Here is a 13,580-nt window from a genome sequence, read left to right as displayed (position 1 = left end):
GCGCGGTGCGGCCCCAGCGGGCGGGGCAGGTTGGAGCATGACGTCACTGTACCGTGACGTCACGCCGCCCCGGAAGAAGGCTGCGCCAGGGCCGCTGAATGACGTCACTGCACCGTGACGTCACGCCGCCCCGGAAGAACGCACACTAGCCGCTGAATGACGTCACGAGCGGGGCGCGGGTCTCAGCGGCTGCCGGGCTCGCTGTGCTGCAGGCGGGGCAGGAACGCTGCTCCGCTGGGCCCGGCACTGAGAGTCGGCACCCACACGGAGAATGATGGCAAATTAAACTGCAGATAAACCACAAACCAGCACCGAACCCTCCTCTGCACCAGCCTGAGGACTTGAGCTCTTACTAAACAAGCCAGAACTCGGCCATCATTGTTTCCATCAGTGATAATGCCCCTCAAAGCCCTAAAACCTTTTTATTTCAATACAGCAGTGACATTAGGCAACTTATCCTCACCATAACTTTTCATCCAGTCCCAGGCAAACAGAAAACTTTCACATTCAAGAAGGAAAAAATGAAAAAACCCCGAAATGTTTTCACCATTTCATAAAGTGTTTATTGAGGATGGTAACACAGGATAAATCATGCAACAGCTCAGTAAAAAAAGGGAATCATTTAAAGGATGAAGAATGGTAACTGGTGCTGCTGATTCTGAAAAGTTTATAAAAAAAATATTAATTGTCCAAAAGTGACATCGAAAACCACTTGAAGCTGAACATGGAAGTTGCTTATAAAGCATTCATTGATAAGAAAATGTAGATACTGTTTAAAATGATTTCTGTAATCAACAACTTACAAGTCTCCCTTTCCTACAGCTCTAATGGTGGAGCAGGGCTGGACATCCAAGGTATTTAACCTTCTCTTCCTGAACCAACAACACAGTCACAAACATTTCCCACTAATTAATACTATCACATGTCTTACACCTCATCACCTGGGCTGCCAAGTGCTTTTGTTACTGGGATTACCTTCCCAGACATCATGGCAGAACAGAAAGAGCGCGTCTTCATGGCCTCAAGTGATTTCCTCATTGCCCTCTTGCCATCAGCCTGTTTTAGAAGGGGAACAACTTCAAAATGTGACTGTTCCCCTTCTAGCACCAGCATATATTTTGAATAAGGAACTCCATGTCAGCAGATGGCACAAAGACTGGGCACCAGCACATCACATCAAACATTGGTGGCTTCAGATTTAGAGTTGAGATATATTCACCTTTTGGAAAAAAAATAAATATAGTGGAATGAAAACTGAATCAAAGGGAAAAAACAGATGACTACCATCCATCAAGGATGCACATATTTGTGCACTGAAAAAAAAAAAAGAAAAAAAATCAGTCATTTCAAAGAAAATTTTGAAAATTAAAAAAAAAACGCTTGCACTTGTTCCTGGTCATAAACAATCTCACAAAAATCTCACTTTTGGAACTATTCCAATTGAAACCATACACTGAATTTATTAATACAGTATAAGTTTCTTTATGTAAAAAATCTTTATACATAGTAATAAAAAAGATAAAGGCAAGATGCATCAAACAGAAATCTGCTGGTTGTTTTTCCTCCGTTCTTACAGAGCCGCTGATGACTACCTGCACTATAAAGAGCTGTGTTTCTGACTTTCTGTCTCAAGCATCTTCACCTTTGCTTGTGATAAGGATTGTTCTGTCCAAGCATCCAACAGGACAGATGCTGGTGATGTTTTGGCACTTACGCTGGCAAACTGAGCTTCTTTCCCTTGAGAACTGCAAGGAGAAGTGGGGAAGAAAACAGTCAGCAAAACAAAGTTGTGATGCAGGAGAAGCACTGTTAAAATGTCACAGGGACCAAAACCTTCCACACCAAATGGGTCCACTGCACAATCCTCCTAGGCTGCCTCTGTCTCTTCAATACACACTGGTAAAACTAGAATTAACAATTCTAACCTTGCCCTCTTGTGGCACCCTGGAGTTCCCACTTTTCAGCCTCATAGGACATACTAGTCCCCCACCACAGCCTCTTAAGTATTATGACTAAAATAACACAGCTTTGTGGTTACATGGTGGAAACTTTCAACTCTTACAGTAGTCAAACAACTGAGAAAGGTGTCTGCAAACACGGGATATGCATGTAACAGTGTAAATGGTCAGGGGAAGCAGGAGGATCGTGCTTATCCATGGAAGGCAACAGCAATATATATTTAGACATACTTAAGTTTTTCCAAAAATTCATCAGACCATTTATATATTTATATTCTACCCATACCCCAAAAAAATCCTCAGAAATGCTCCACACTAGCACAAACTGTACTCAATAAATTAAGGGTATTTCAGAACTAATTTGCACACAGAATAAACAAGCTTGTAATGCTGATGTAGCAGACCCCTAGGAACCTGTTAACTGCTACATTTCACAACCTGAAGCTGGAAGTTAGTGTATTTCTTACCTTTTGTAACATACAAATAGAAGAAGTCACAGTACAGAACGGTCTGGACCACACCAGCAACAACAGCTATGAGGTCAAAAAATCCCTCAAAGTAGTAACGCCAAATCCAGTTGACTAAGTACAAGGCACGGTACAGACCCAGGAAGAAAAGATAGTGAGTAGTGATGGTCTCTGCTTCCCCAGTTTTGCTGATCATAAAGAGTTGAGGGAGAATAGCAACCGATTCAAGGTAGATGGAGAAGGTCCACAGTATCTGAAAGGAAAAAATACACAGGTATATCCAACTGTCTTACTGATAACAGCAGGACAGAAAACATTTGACTTGGCTTGGCTTTTCACTCTCTAACAATGTTATGGATGGATGAATACCTATTCATACAGGTCCAGTACTTTGGCAAACTTTCCCTGGTACAGGAAAAACTAAGTGAAAGCTTCATAATTAACCAGAGGATGGCAGGAGGGAACTCTCCTGGCAGACAGCAGACTCTCCAAACCAGCTCTCTGCTGAGCTGGCACACACAGGTTTACTTGTGAGGGAACTTGTGTGCAAACATTTCACATTACCATGAAATGCAGCTTACAGAGTCCATGCTGAGAAAGCTGTAGGAAGATGAAGTCCATTCCCCTGCTTAATGTTCTTTCATTTTTTATCTATTCGTTTAAAGAAACAATTAACAGAGAACAAAATTTAAAATATGTCTCAAAGTGTTGCAATTCAAATTCCCTTACTCTGTAATAAATTCATTTAACTCCAATATAAAAATACAGTTCAGTCCACGTAAAACAAGCACTTTAGGTTACTCTCTATTTTGTAGAAAAAAATTACCTGTTTGAACTCTCTGTAATTACATTTTTAATATAATTTTTCTACAATTAAACACATAGCTGCATTTTAAATAGAATGCAATTCTTTTTTATAGTCTAGACCATTTGCAATTCTATAAAATTTAAACAGTAGTATAATTCCTTTTGTTTTCACCAGGTGGCACCAACTATTCAAAAACCAGTGGTTTCTTTAACAAACAGAACAAAAGGAATTCTGAATTAATACAGCCATCAGAGTGTACTGGGAAAAACACAGTCTTCTGCTTAATAAAATAATCTATGCTGATAAAAATGCTGGTCTCCGGAGGTGCCTTCAATTTGCACAGACATCTGCATCACACAGATTCACTGAGGAAAGGATTAGCCTGAACCTACTAAACACAGACACCCTTCAACCATTCACTTGTCAGGCATAGAAATTCTCATCCTCACGTACTAAATATTTTAGCAAAAAAAAAAAATCTCCCGTTTACAATCAACTCACCTCCAGTGGAGAGAAGTCATGATTGACAAGAAAAGAGAGCCCACCAACAGGAACTATCAGGAACTCCACTCGGAAGGTGTCATGGTTTCCATCGTAGGTGGCCTTGAACTTCATGTAGATCAGGTACACGGTGGCGTACGAGCAAGCGATGTAGATAAGCTGAGGGTAAGGAAAGAAACAACCCCAAAACAATCCACAGAGGTTCCAGCATTAAATCACACTCCCTGAACAAGCACTAAGAGGAGTAAGTGTGGTCTTTTTTGATTCTTTGTGTTGTTTATGTGTTTTTTCAGGCTGCTGGCGGTGTTTAACTTTTGTCAGCAAAGTAATAATTCAAAATGAGTGATTCTGGGCCCTACTGGTTTTGCTGCTTTAAAGGCATCACATGCCCATGGTTGAAGTGACTGCCCAAAGGTCAAGACCCATTCCAGAACTAAGGAAGCAACTGGAGAAGGAATACATGTTCTGCAACAGCAGGGGAAGCATGATCCCAAACATTTAGGTTAAAAATGTGCAGGTGCATACACACAATAATAATGGAAGGGGCCTTTCTACATTCAAAAAGCCCCGCATGGTGTGGCTCATGTGGCAATTAAAAAAATATTCAATAAGTCCCATTCAGACAACCATTAAATATAGCACAAGTTAGCTGATTTGCTTTGGACCTTTAAACATCTCTAAAATCTGAAGAGTGGCAACTGGACACTGTTTTTTACCAACCAAGAGGCCACAAGACCTGCAATACTGAGAGAAGCAATGAACCAAAATTCAATTTGAGCTGATGCCTAACTATTTTGAATAGTTATGGCACAGTAGACTTTATAGCTATTCCCTGTGGAATAAGCAAAAAACTTCATTTTACAGGTGAAAAAACAGAACTAGAGAGACTCAAAGACTTTCTAAAGGTCAAACTGCCATCATCAGGACAGAGCTCATTGTCCTGGAGTCAACACAGTACAGAAGACTAGACAAATATTTTAGCTTCTGCCACTTTCAGCACAAAGATTAAATGTTCCAAAGCATCTATCACATTAAAAAAGGGTTCTTTGCAACAGAGAAGTAACAGATTAAAAATCCCACTGTTTGCAGATGCTATTAATCACTAAATGCTCTGCTCACAGACAAAATCCTACAAATACTGTATTAAGGAGCTCAGAACCCAAAGGCTCTGCTACACAAGCACCCCAGCTGAGTGGAGATAAAGAACCACCGGACAGGATACAGGGAACCTTTACTATGGGTGTAAACAAATCACAGCAGGTATGGTCATAGAACCCACTCAGAAAGTGTGAATGAATCCAAATTTCTTACATTACGAATTTCTTTATCTCAAGAATCTCAACTCTTGACTTCTCAACTAAAGTTCTCTCAAGTACTCAACAACGGTGTAACATTATATACTCCTACATATAAATAAATATAACACAAAATTGTGTTGGGACACTCAAGCAGCTTCATCGTGACACTGCCATAATGGGCTGAAAAGACAATTATATCCATCAGTCTTTCTAAGCATTAACCTTTGAAACTGAAATACAGGTTGCCATTTTGAAAGTTAGTTTTTCCACACTCCTTCCTTTTCTGGTTAGGAGGGCTGCAGAACAAAGATGTGCTCGTGGCCCTGAATCACAACCAATAAGTGAATAAATGGCAAAAAAACCCTACCTTCTCCTTTAGGGCACCTAATGGTACCTTCCAATCAGGAATTACATATGGAAAAAGCTTCTGTTTCAAGAATATTTCATTTAATCCACGGCTCTTCATCTATACTGTTAATATTAAAACTTAAGCATACACATTTCACTCAAGTGTGAGTTTAAAACACAAAATTTTATTTTGAAGTCTCATTTCCCTAATTCATCCATACATTTTGCATTATTGATTACTTTAGTCTTTCCTCTTGGCAAAGTTATACTACCCTCTAAATTAAAGCTGAAAAGCATCAAGAAAATCAAAAAAGAAAGGAATTGGATTTAAAAAACATAAACATACTGCCCTCTCCCAGACCACTGCTTTATTTTCTTGTACTCAGTACCAGAAATTGCAGGAATGAGTGAGTAAAAAACTCAAATTCAGGCTCACTGACATTCAGTGGGCAAGTGACAGGGGTACAACTCATAGAAGCTACATTCCTTAAAGCTTATTCATGTCAACTTTTGATCAGCCTCTGACCAGACAGGAGCTACAATTCTGGCAGTGCATTCTGAATACTAATTTACCTTGTAGTGAACAAAAGGAGATTTACTTGAGCTTTAATGTCTCAAATGAGAAATACAGTTTATTTGAACCACTCTTCCAAAAGCCTGCATTTTCAATAACCAAAATGCCATTTGTTCTAAATGCCACAGTCCTGATATAAACAGTTTTTTAAAATTGCATGTAGAGTGCAGGGGAAAAAAGCAAGATTTTGAGTCCATCTTCCACATTCTTTATCCAAAGCCCATCTGGAGCTTTGGTGCAGTGGGACATTAAAAATTGTTTTTATTAATGGAATTATGCACTCTACATGCAACCTCACTAGCTTTTCTAACTCTTCAGGATACTCTACCTTCATAGATGTGTTATACAATGAAATGAATGAAGTGAAGAGGTCCAGGTAACGGGTAGTGAAGACCAGTGCAAACAGAAGCTGGCTTTTCCCAGAAATACCTAAAGTGATAAAGGAAATAATTAATCATTCAGAAAGTGATGAGGTGCTTTGAAACATTTGATGGCTGGGATGAGAAAGGATATATCCTTTATTTTTAAGCAAGTTGCTCACAAAATTAGGACAAAATCCAAGTTCCCAAGCTGTAAAAACAGAATTCTAAGCCCGTAAAGCTCAGTAGTGTGAACATAAGTTACCCTGTGCTGGAAGAGGTGCTGGCACTACACAAGGTTTAGAAGTTACTCACAGCAGGTAGTGTCATCCCAAAAAATATCACCTGCAAGCTATCTGCTCTATCACTGGGCAAGGCTGCATTAGCTTTCAGTTCTCAGAGAGCTGTCACATGCCTCAGTACAATCTTTAGATGCTGAATAGCTGGAAAGGTACAAGGGCAATAGACAGAACAGACCCAGTGACAAGCAGAAGGTATGATGGCACCAATAATGGGATTTTAGAGGAATACATAGATTTTAAAACATAAGGCAATTCAATTCACACACTCAATTGGCCACATGGTGAGAAAAACATCAAACAATCAAACCCACATGTTATTATGTACTAAAAATTTTAAAAAGAAAGAGAAGTGAGATAAAATATCAGATATCTACACTGCATCTTCAAAGCAACTTTCGATTCTAGGTCAAAGCCCCAATGTCAAAATGTTTGTTTGTACTTAACTTCAGGCACTAGAGCACACTTAGAAGCATAAAAGCTTTGCACAGTCAGTCACTAAAAGCTTCCGAAAGCTGAGGTGAAGCATCGCTCCATAATACTGATGTGGTGGTTGTCACAGCAGGGGGACAAAACAACCTACTCTGTGCCTCTATCTTGTTATTCCAATTATTCTTGTTTTCAGTCATCCAGGGCGAAAATAATTGAATCTGTTCAGCTAAGCATGCAAGTCTTCTTCAAAAAACAAGAGGGAAAAATACTCTGTAGGAGAGGCTGAAAATCCTCGTCCCTTTATACAGGGATATTTCTAGAAAGGCTTTTATTAACAGCACCATAAAGCAATTAGGAGAAGGCAATCTGCCACGGCTATTGAAGTCCTTTTTCACTCCAGCTTAAGGAACATGGCATAAACTGCTCCAGATGAAGGAATTTAACCTATGAAGTACAAGAATGGCTGAAACAGTAACAATTAAAAAGGGGTGTGTTTGCAAATATCATATGTGGAATGTCTGCAAGGCGAGCCTGATGTGCCACCTACAGAACAGCCAAAATAAAGTACAGGGAACATAAACCATCTCAAAATCTGCAGGCTGTAAAGCCATAAAACACAAGCTGCAAGTATTACAAAAAAACCATGCTGCCCCACCCCAAAAGAAGAAGAAAAAAAAACCCCACAAACAAACTACCTCCCAAAGTTTAGGAAAAAAAATACATTTGATATTTTTTGAACTACAAGAGAATTGCACAGACAGCTGAAGCAGCATTCTGGGCTCATCCCAGGTGTGCTTGTTGGCATCACAACTTGCCAGCAAAACCTCCCAGCAACCAAAGCTGTCCTAAGGTCAGAATCCACAGGACAAGGAAATCCACCTGGACAGATTACAGAGCAGCTTGATACTACAGAATATAATTAGGCTAAATTATTTAGCATGCTATTTTCTTTTAGCAAATAATTGGGAACAGAAAAAAAAAAAGCATATAAGAGATAATTATTGATAACAGCTATAAATTTGAATCTGGCTATACTGTCATAAATAAATATAATATACTTGACAAATTCTCAAATTCTTTTAAGCCATTACCAATCTTACCTCCTCAACCCCAAAGCTGTAATTTTTATTACAGGCTTTCAATACTCTCACTGATTTTTGAATCTTTAGAACAGTTGTGAAATCCTGAAACCCACCCCAGACTCAAGATTAAACTAATTTTCAAGTAAAGTAGGCTAGACTAGACTAGGCAAGGTTTAAATTGTAAACCAAAGGCCTATGAAAGGATGGGAGAAACATCTAAACCAAACAAAACCAGGGCGAGGAAACAGGTAAACACAACAGCGACTTTGATGCATTTTAAAACTTTAGGAAATGTATCAATGTATGTGTAACAACACTGACCCTGGCTCACGGCTGGCAACAGCATCCTTTTCCCTTTCCTTTTACTCCCACAAACATTACTAGTTCTTGAACTAAATAAAAATATTTTTATTTCTTCTTCCAAAGCTCTGAGCTCCAATTTGGAAGAACCAAACCTCTCCGTTTTGTTCCATCCTCACACATGGAAAAACTCCTTCAACTTCTGCACTCCAGCTTGGCTGAAAGCCATAGCATGAAACTTTAATTCAGGTGATTTTCACAGCCAGGCAGGAGGGCAGAGCTGAAATTGTAGTACTTTCTTATCAACTTCATTTTGCTGTGGTGAGTCAGGTAAGGAATAACAGGCAGGAGCAGAGGTGCTGAGCTGTGGAGTGTGTACAGCACTTACCAAATATGAACTGCACATCACAGCCATAAAACCTACAAACAAAAATTCTTCTAAGCAAGGTCAGTTCATACTTTGCCATGGAAACGTCACAGGCTTTTAAAAATAAAGTAGTTCAGTTCTGTACCAAGTCCACATCACCCACAGAACCACAATTCCTTTGGTTCTGCTAATAAGTACCAGCAACTAATACTCCTGCGCTTCCAATTTAAAAACCCAACCTAATTTTAAAGACAAATTTTCCAACTGAAAGAGAATACTTTCTTTCAAGGAGAGAGAAAAAATTTCAAAGCTACCTAAAGCATCAGTTTTTGTGAAAATACAGAAAAATTAGCAGCAGCCTATGGCAAAGTACTGTCAGAAGTCTTCATCTTAGCCTAGTATCTGGTCCACAACAGACACATAAAATTGAGATACAGCTATATTACCTAGCAAAAGTAATACACATTTACTATATATATATTACTTTTTTAGATTATAGAGCATTAATTGGACAGCACTGCAACCGCAGGTCACCTTTAACACTTGATAAACGGCACAGAGAAATGCAAATCAATTTTCAGGCAGTAATTTGCACTGCAAACAACCTAATTTGACTTGAAATGGTAAGAACAGAACAATGCTTGAAAGCATAGGATTCCTCAAGTCTCATGAATTTCCTAATTATGACATGATGTCGATAATGGAGTTACCTACTACATTCTCCATGCTTCTTCCTAACGATTTTTGAACCATTATTTTGAGTGGCAAACATTTTTCCAAATTCTAAATTTGGAAACTCAAATAACCAGACATGCAAAAAATTGTTTCCCTGCCAGCTCTAAAATTCTGAAGTTAAGATTTGATTTGCTTTTTCCTTGTTATCTTTTCAACCTATTGACTAAATAAGGAAAAAAAAAATTACATTTCTCAAAGACAGAAAACACAGACTGCTTCAAAGTGCAGATGAGCCTAGCCTCATCTGTCTTCTTTAATTACAGGAGTCACTTCTTAAGAAAGAAAATGGGGACTATGAGTCTTCAAAAACCAGCAGGTTGCAGCAGAGGTGCACAGGCTGTCGCCCTCATTTCCAGCTGCTTCTCCAGGCCTCCGAGTTCTCCTGGAACAAAGGCCTCAGACACACACAGATGCAACCAGAAGAGAGGAGTCGGCACCATGTGGTTTGCCAGCTCTTCATGGATCACAGCTTGCAAAGCAGTTAGAAGCCCTTATTTATTTTCAAAATCTCTACTGCTTCAAAAGTGCATGGTTAAAGTAGCAGCTGGTTTGCCTGCGTTTCCTTAGCCACCAATAACCACGAGGTGTAAGTTTATTTAATTTATAAATGGCTCTAATAACCATACAGTGTAAAGAAATGGCAGAAAGCCCTCTAATAAGTGGCTCTCTGTAGCTGCTTAACATTAACTGGTAACTGCTTAGGGGTTATTGTCACACATGACTTTACAAACATATGCAAATGTATATTTACAACAGTTTCATCAATAGAAACCTCAACCAACAACAATGAACCACTAGGAGGAACGGAACAGAGCCCCAGAAATAAAATTCTTTACTCATGGTCCTTTGAGGTATTCATGTTCTTCTCATTCTAGACAAACCTGATAGGCCTCAGACACCAATCTCACAGCAGCAATACAAATCTGGATTTACTCCTGAGGATACAGGCAGAACTAGAAGACACCAAAGAAATAACCCCTGACAAACACATTTCTGCTTTTTTGCCTTTTTTTTTCCCCCCCACCCTCAAGAAAATTAACTAAGCAAGTATTTTCTACTGAAAGAGCTCATGCATGTGTGTTTGTGTCCAGGGACACTGGCTAATTTGGGAAAGGGGAGAGCTGTATCACCTATATGATACAGGCCTGTTTGCTTTTCTGTCTTGGAGAAAGCTGTACCAATGATTGGTGTGAAACCGTTTTCTTATGAATAAACCCCTAGGAGTAGAGATTCTCAATCACAATTGGCTTAAGGAAAGCAACATCAGACCACTTTTTAAGCAGAAAGATGGGACGAGGTCACATTGTACTATACTGTGTAAATAACCTCACATCCAATGGTCACTTAAGAATCCCTTGGCTCAAACCATTTCTGAATTTCAGCCTTGCAATAGAGTTTCACATTTTTTTTCTTCAGACATTAAATGACATTCAGTTTCTAGATCATTAACCCTCCTGCTGTTTGTAATTTCAACTGCATTTCTCAAACACAGGACAAAGCTCTACTCAAGAGCTGGAGGAGGCAAGGCCCTCTCCTGCCGGATCCAGGCAGGATTCCTGTCATGCACTAAAGCTTGAGCCAGGTAAGTTCATCAGGAAGGTGCTCTTGTTCTCCAGGACCTCAGGAACAATAGTTCTGCACTACCACTGCATGTGGGCCATGGAGTCACTTGTTTGACCTCTTTTGTAAAGTTAAGAATAGTTTTTACTTTAAGTCTGGTTAAAGCCAAAGCTATTAGTTTAGTTTTTAAAAAACAAAACTATTCATTCACTCTTTTTTTTTTGTGCTACTAAGTGATTAGCTGGTGATTTGACATGACAACATACCAAACCTGTACTTCCTCCTACCTGTAGTGTAAATCTCATTTCCCCATTCTCAGTTATTTCAGGTTACAACTTTAACTAATTCTTCATGCTTTCAACTGAAAACTTTACAGATACATCTGTTCAACAGTGCTAACTCGGTATTTGAATAGTATCATCAAAACACGGCAAACTGATTTCAAGAACAATCGCCCTCACTAAAGAAGGAGAAGCTCACTGGAGAGCAGGCAAAGCCAAGCTCCCAGTCAAGCTCCCGTGCACAACAAAACCGATCCACATAACACACACCGCAAGGAAATGCCCATTTTGAATGACAACAGCTCCCAGTTTTCTGAAAGAAATCAGCTACGCTGCAGTTATGGGAACTGCCTGCAATTCCCTGCAACCACCACACCGTACAGCCGAAGGGAAAGGAGAAGCACGGCACCGGGAATTGGAGCACGCCCGCTGCGATCGGGGGGAGCGGGAGCGGGGGGCGGCGGAGCGGGGCTCGCCGGCCCGGGCCCGGCGCAGCTCCCGCTGCCACGTCACGCAGGCCCGCGGCTCCCGCCGGGAATCTCCCTCCTGCAGCTCCCCACCGCAGGCTGGCCCGGCCGACAGCGAACCCGCTAACAGCGGCACGAAGCACAGCTCAATGCCTGCACAAAAGCCAAGGACTAGGGGAGCGTGAGGCCGCCACGGAGGGAAGGGGAGAGAGGGAAACTTCTGGGGCTGCGAACGGGAGTCAGCGGCGGCCGGCCTGCACCAAACCGCGTACACCAGCGGCCCAGGGGCCGGGCGCGGCCAGGGCAAGCGAGGGAAGGGATGGAGGAACGGAGGGATGCAGAGAGGGCGGCTGCTCGCCCCGCGGGGGACGAACTGCTTCCCCCCCGCTTCACACCGGCCTCCCCATTCATTCGCCGCCGTCGGGCAGTTACGTAAGGAAGGAGCGACCCTCCCGGACACAGCCGGAGCGGCGTGCACAGGGATTAAAGTACAAATAATGGCAACCACAACACCTTCCAGGGAAATGCAGCTCCCGCTGGCGCACCCCCACCCCGGAGCGGGGATGCGCCTCCTCCTTCCCCCTCTCCGGGCTGCTCAGCCGCTCCGCCAGCGCTGGATTTGGAGGCGGCCGAGTCCCGGGGAGGTCAGGAGGAGGGCAGAGCCCTCTCCCCTGCGCGAACGGGAGCGACCGTCCCTTTTCACCGGGCCGGACCGAGTTCTGCCTGCCCGCCCGCCCCGGGGCCCTCGGGGGCGCCTCAGCGGGGCCGGTGCCCTCCCCGCCTTTCCCCGCTTCACCAGGGCCGCCTCCCGGGCCAGTGAGACAGGCGGGACCCCCCCGCCGCCCCGGCTCTCTGGGCTTTCCCCGGGGCGCGGCCCTTCGGGGGCGATCGTAGCACCCCGCGGCGAGTTCGGGGCTATGCCGCCGGCCCTGGCGGGGCTCCCGCGGGGCTCTGCGGCCCGGAGCCTCCCGGCCGGTCCCGCCCCGCGGCCTCCGCACGCACCCGCGCAGGAGCGGCTCTTCCAGATCTTGAGCAGCAGGATGATGATGGCCGCCAGGTGGGACAGGTCCCCGGTGAGGCGGAAGATGTTCATGGCGGCGGCAGAGGCGGCGGCGCAGCCGGAGCCGGGGAGCGAAGATGGCGCAAGCTCAGCGGGCACCGAGCGACGTGGCCCGGGGACGTGGCCAGGCAGCCCCGCGCCGGTGCACGCCGGGAAGCGGGGGAGCGCCCGCCCCGCCCCGCCCCGCCCCGCGCCGCCCTCACGGCGGGGCCGCCCCGGCAGCCGCGGGCCCGGGCGGGCGGAGGGGAGCGGCCGCGGGGTTCTGCCCTTTCGGCGGCTGAGAAGCTGATCTGTATACATATATACACAATAGCGAATATAATATATATTATATATTTTTTATTATGTTTTGAGCGCCAACAGTTTAAAAATCTACATCAGCTACTAGACAGAGTCCAGCGGAGGCCATAACGGTGATGAGGGGTCTGGAGTGTCTCTCTTAGGAGAGACTGCGAGGGCTGGGCCTTGCTAGTCTGGAGAAGTGGAGACTGAGGGGGGATCTCATCGATAGGTCCCAAGAGGGTCACAGAATCATGGAAACACAGAATGGTTTGGGTGAGAAGGGTACTTAGGGATCATCTCATTCTGCCCCCTGCCATGGGCAGGGATGCCACTCACTGGACCAGGGTACTCGGGACCCCGTCCAGCCTGGCCTGGAACACTTCCAGGGATGGAGCAGCCACA

At 43.4% G+C, this 13,580-nt stretch overlaps 1 protein-coding gene across 1 annotated transcript; it reads right to left on the bottom strand.

The window, feature by feature from the left end:
• Positions 1–538: 538 nt before the first annotated feature.
• Positions 539–13,062, bottom strand: KDELR2 (KDEL endoplasmic reticulum protein retention receptor 2). Its single transcript, XM_030284649.4, has 5 exons — positions 12,839–13,062; positions 6,283–6,383; positions 3,735–3,893; positions 2,426–2,678; positions 539–1,745 (listed from the first exon to the last, which is right to left on the bottom strand). Exons 1-5 carry the CDS (start codon positions 12,927–12,929, stop codon positions 1,711–1,713), a joined length of 639 nt encoding a protein of 212 aa, XP_030140509.1. The 5' UTR covers positions 12,930–13,062; the 3' UTR covers positions 539–1,710.
• Between the last annotated feature and the right edge of the window lie 518 nt (positions 13,063–13,580).

Source organism: Taeniopygia guttata, chromosome 14 (assembly GCF_048771995.1).
Source record: "Taeniopygia guttata chromosome 14, bTaeGut7.mat, whole genome shotgun sequence".
Taxonomy (NCBI): domain Eukaryota; kingdom Metazoa; phylum Chordata; class Aves; order Passeriformes; family Estrildidae; genus Taeniopygia; species Taeniopygia guttata.
The sequence above is the reverse complement of the archived record's forward strand: the minus strand, read 5'-3'. Positions and strand labels throughout refer to the sequence as shown.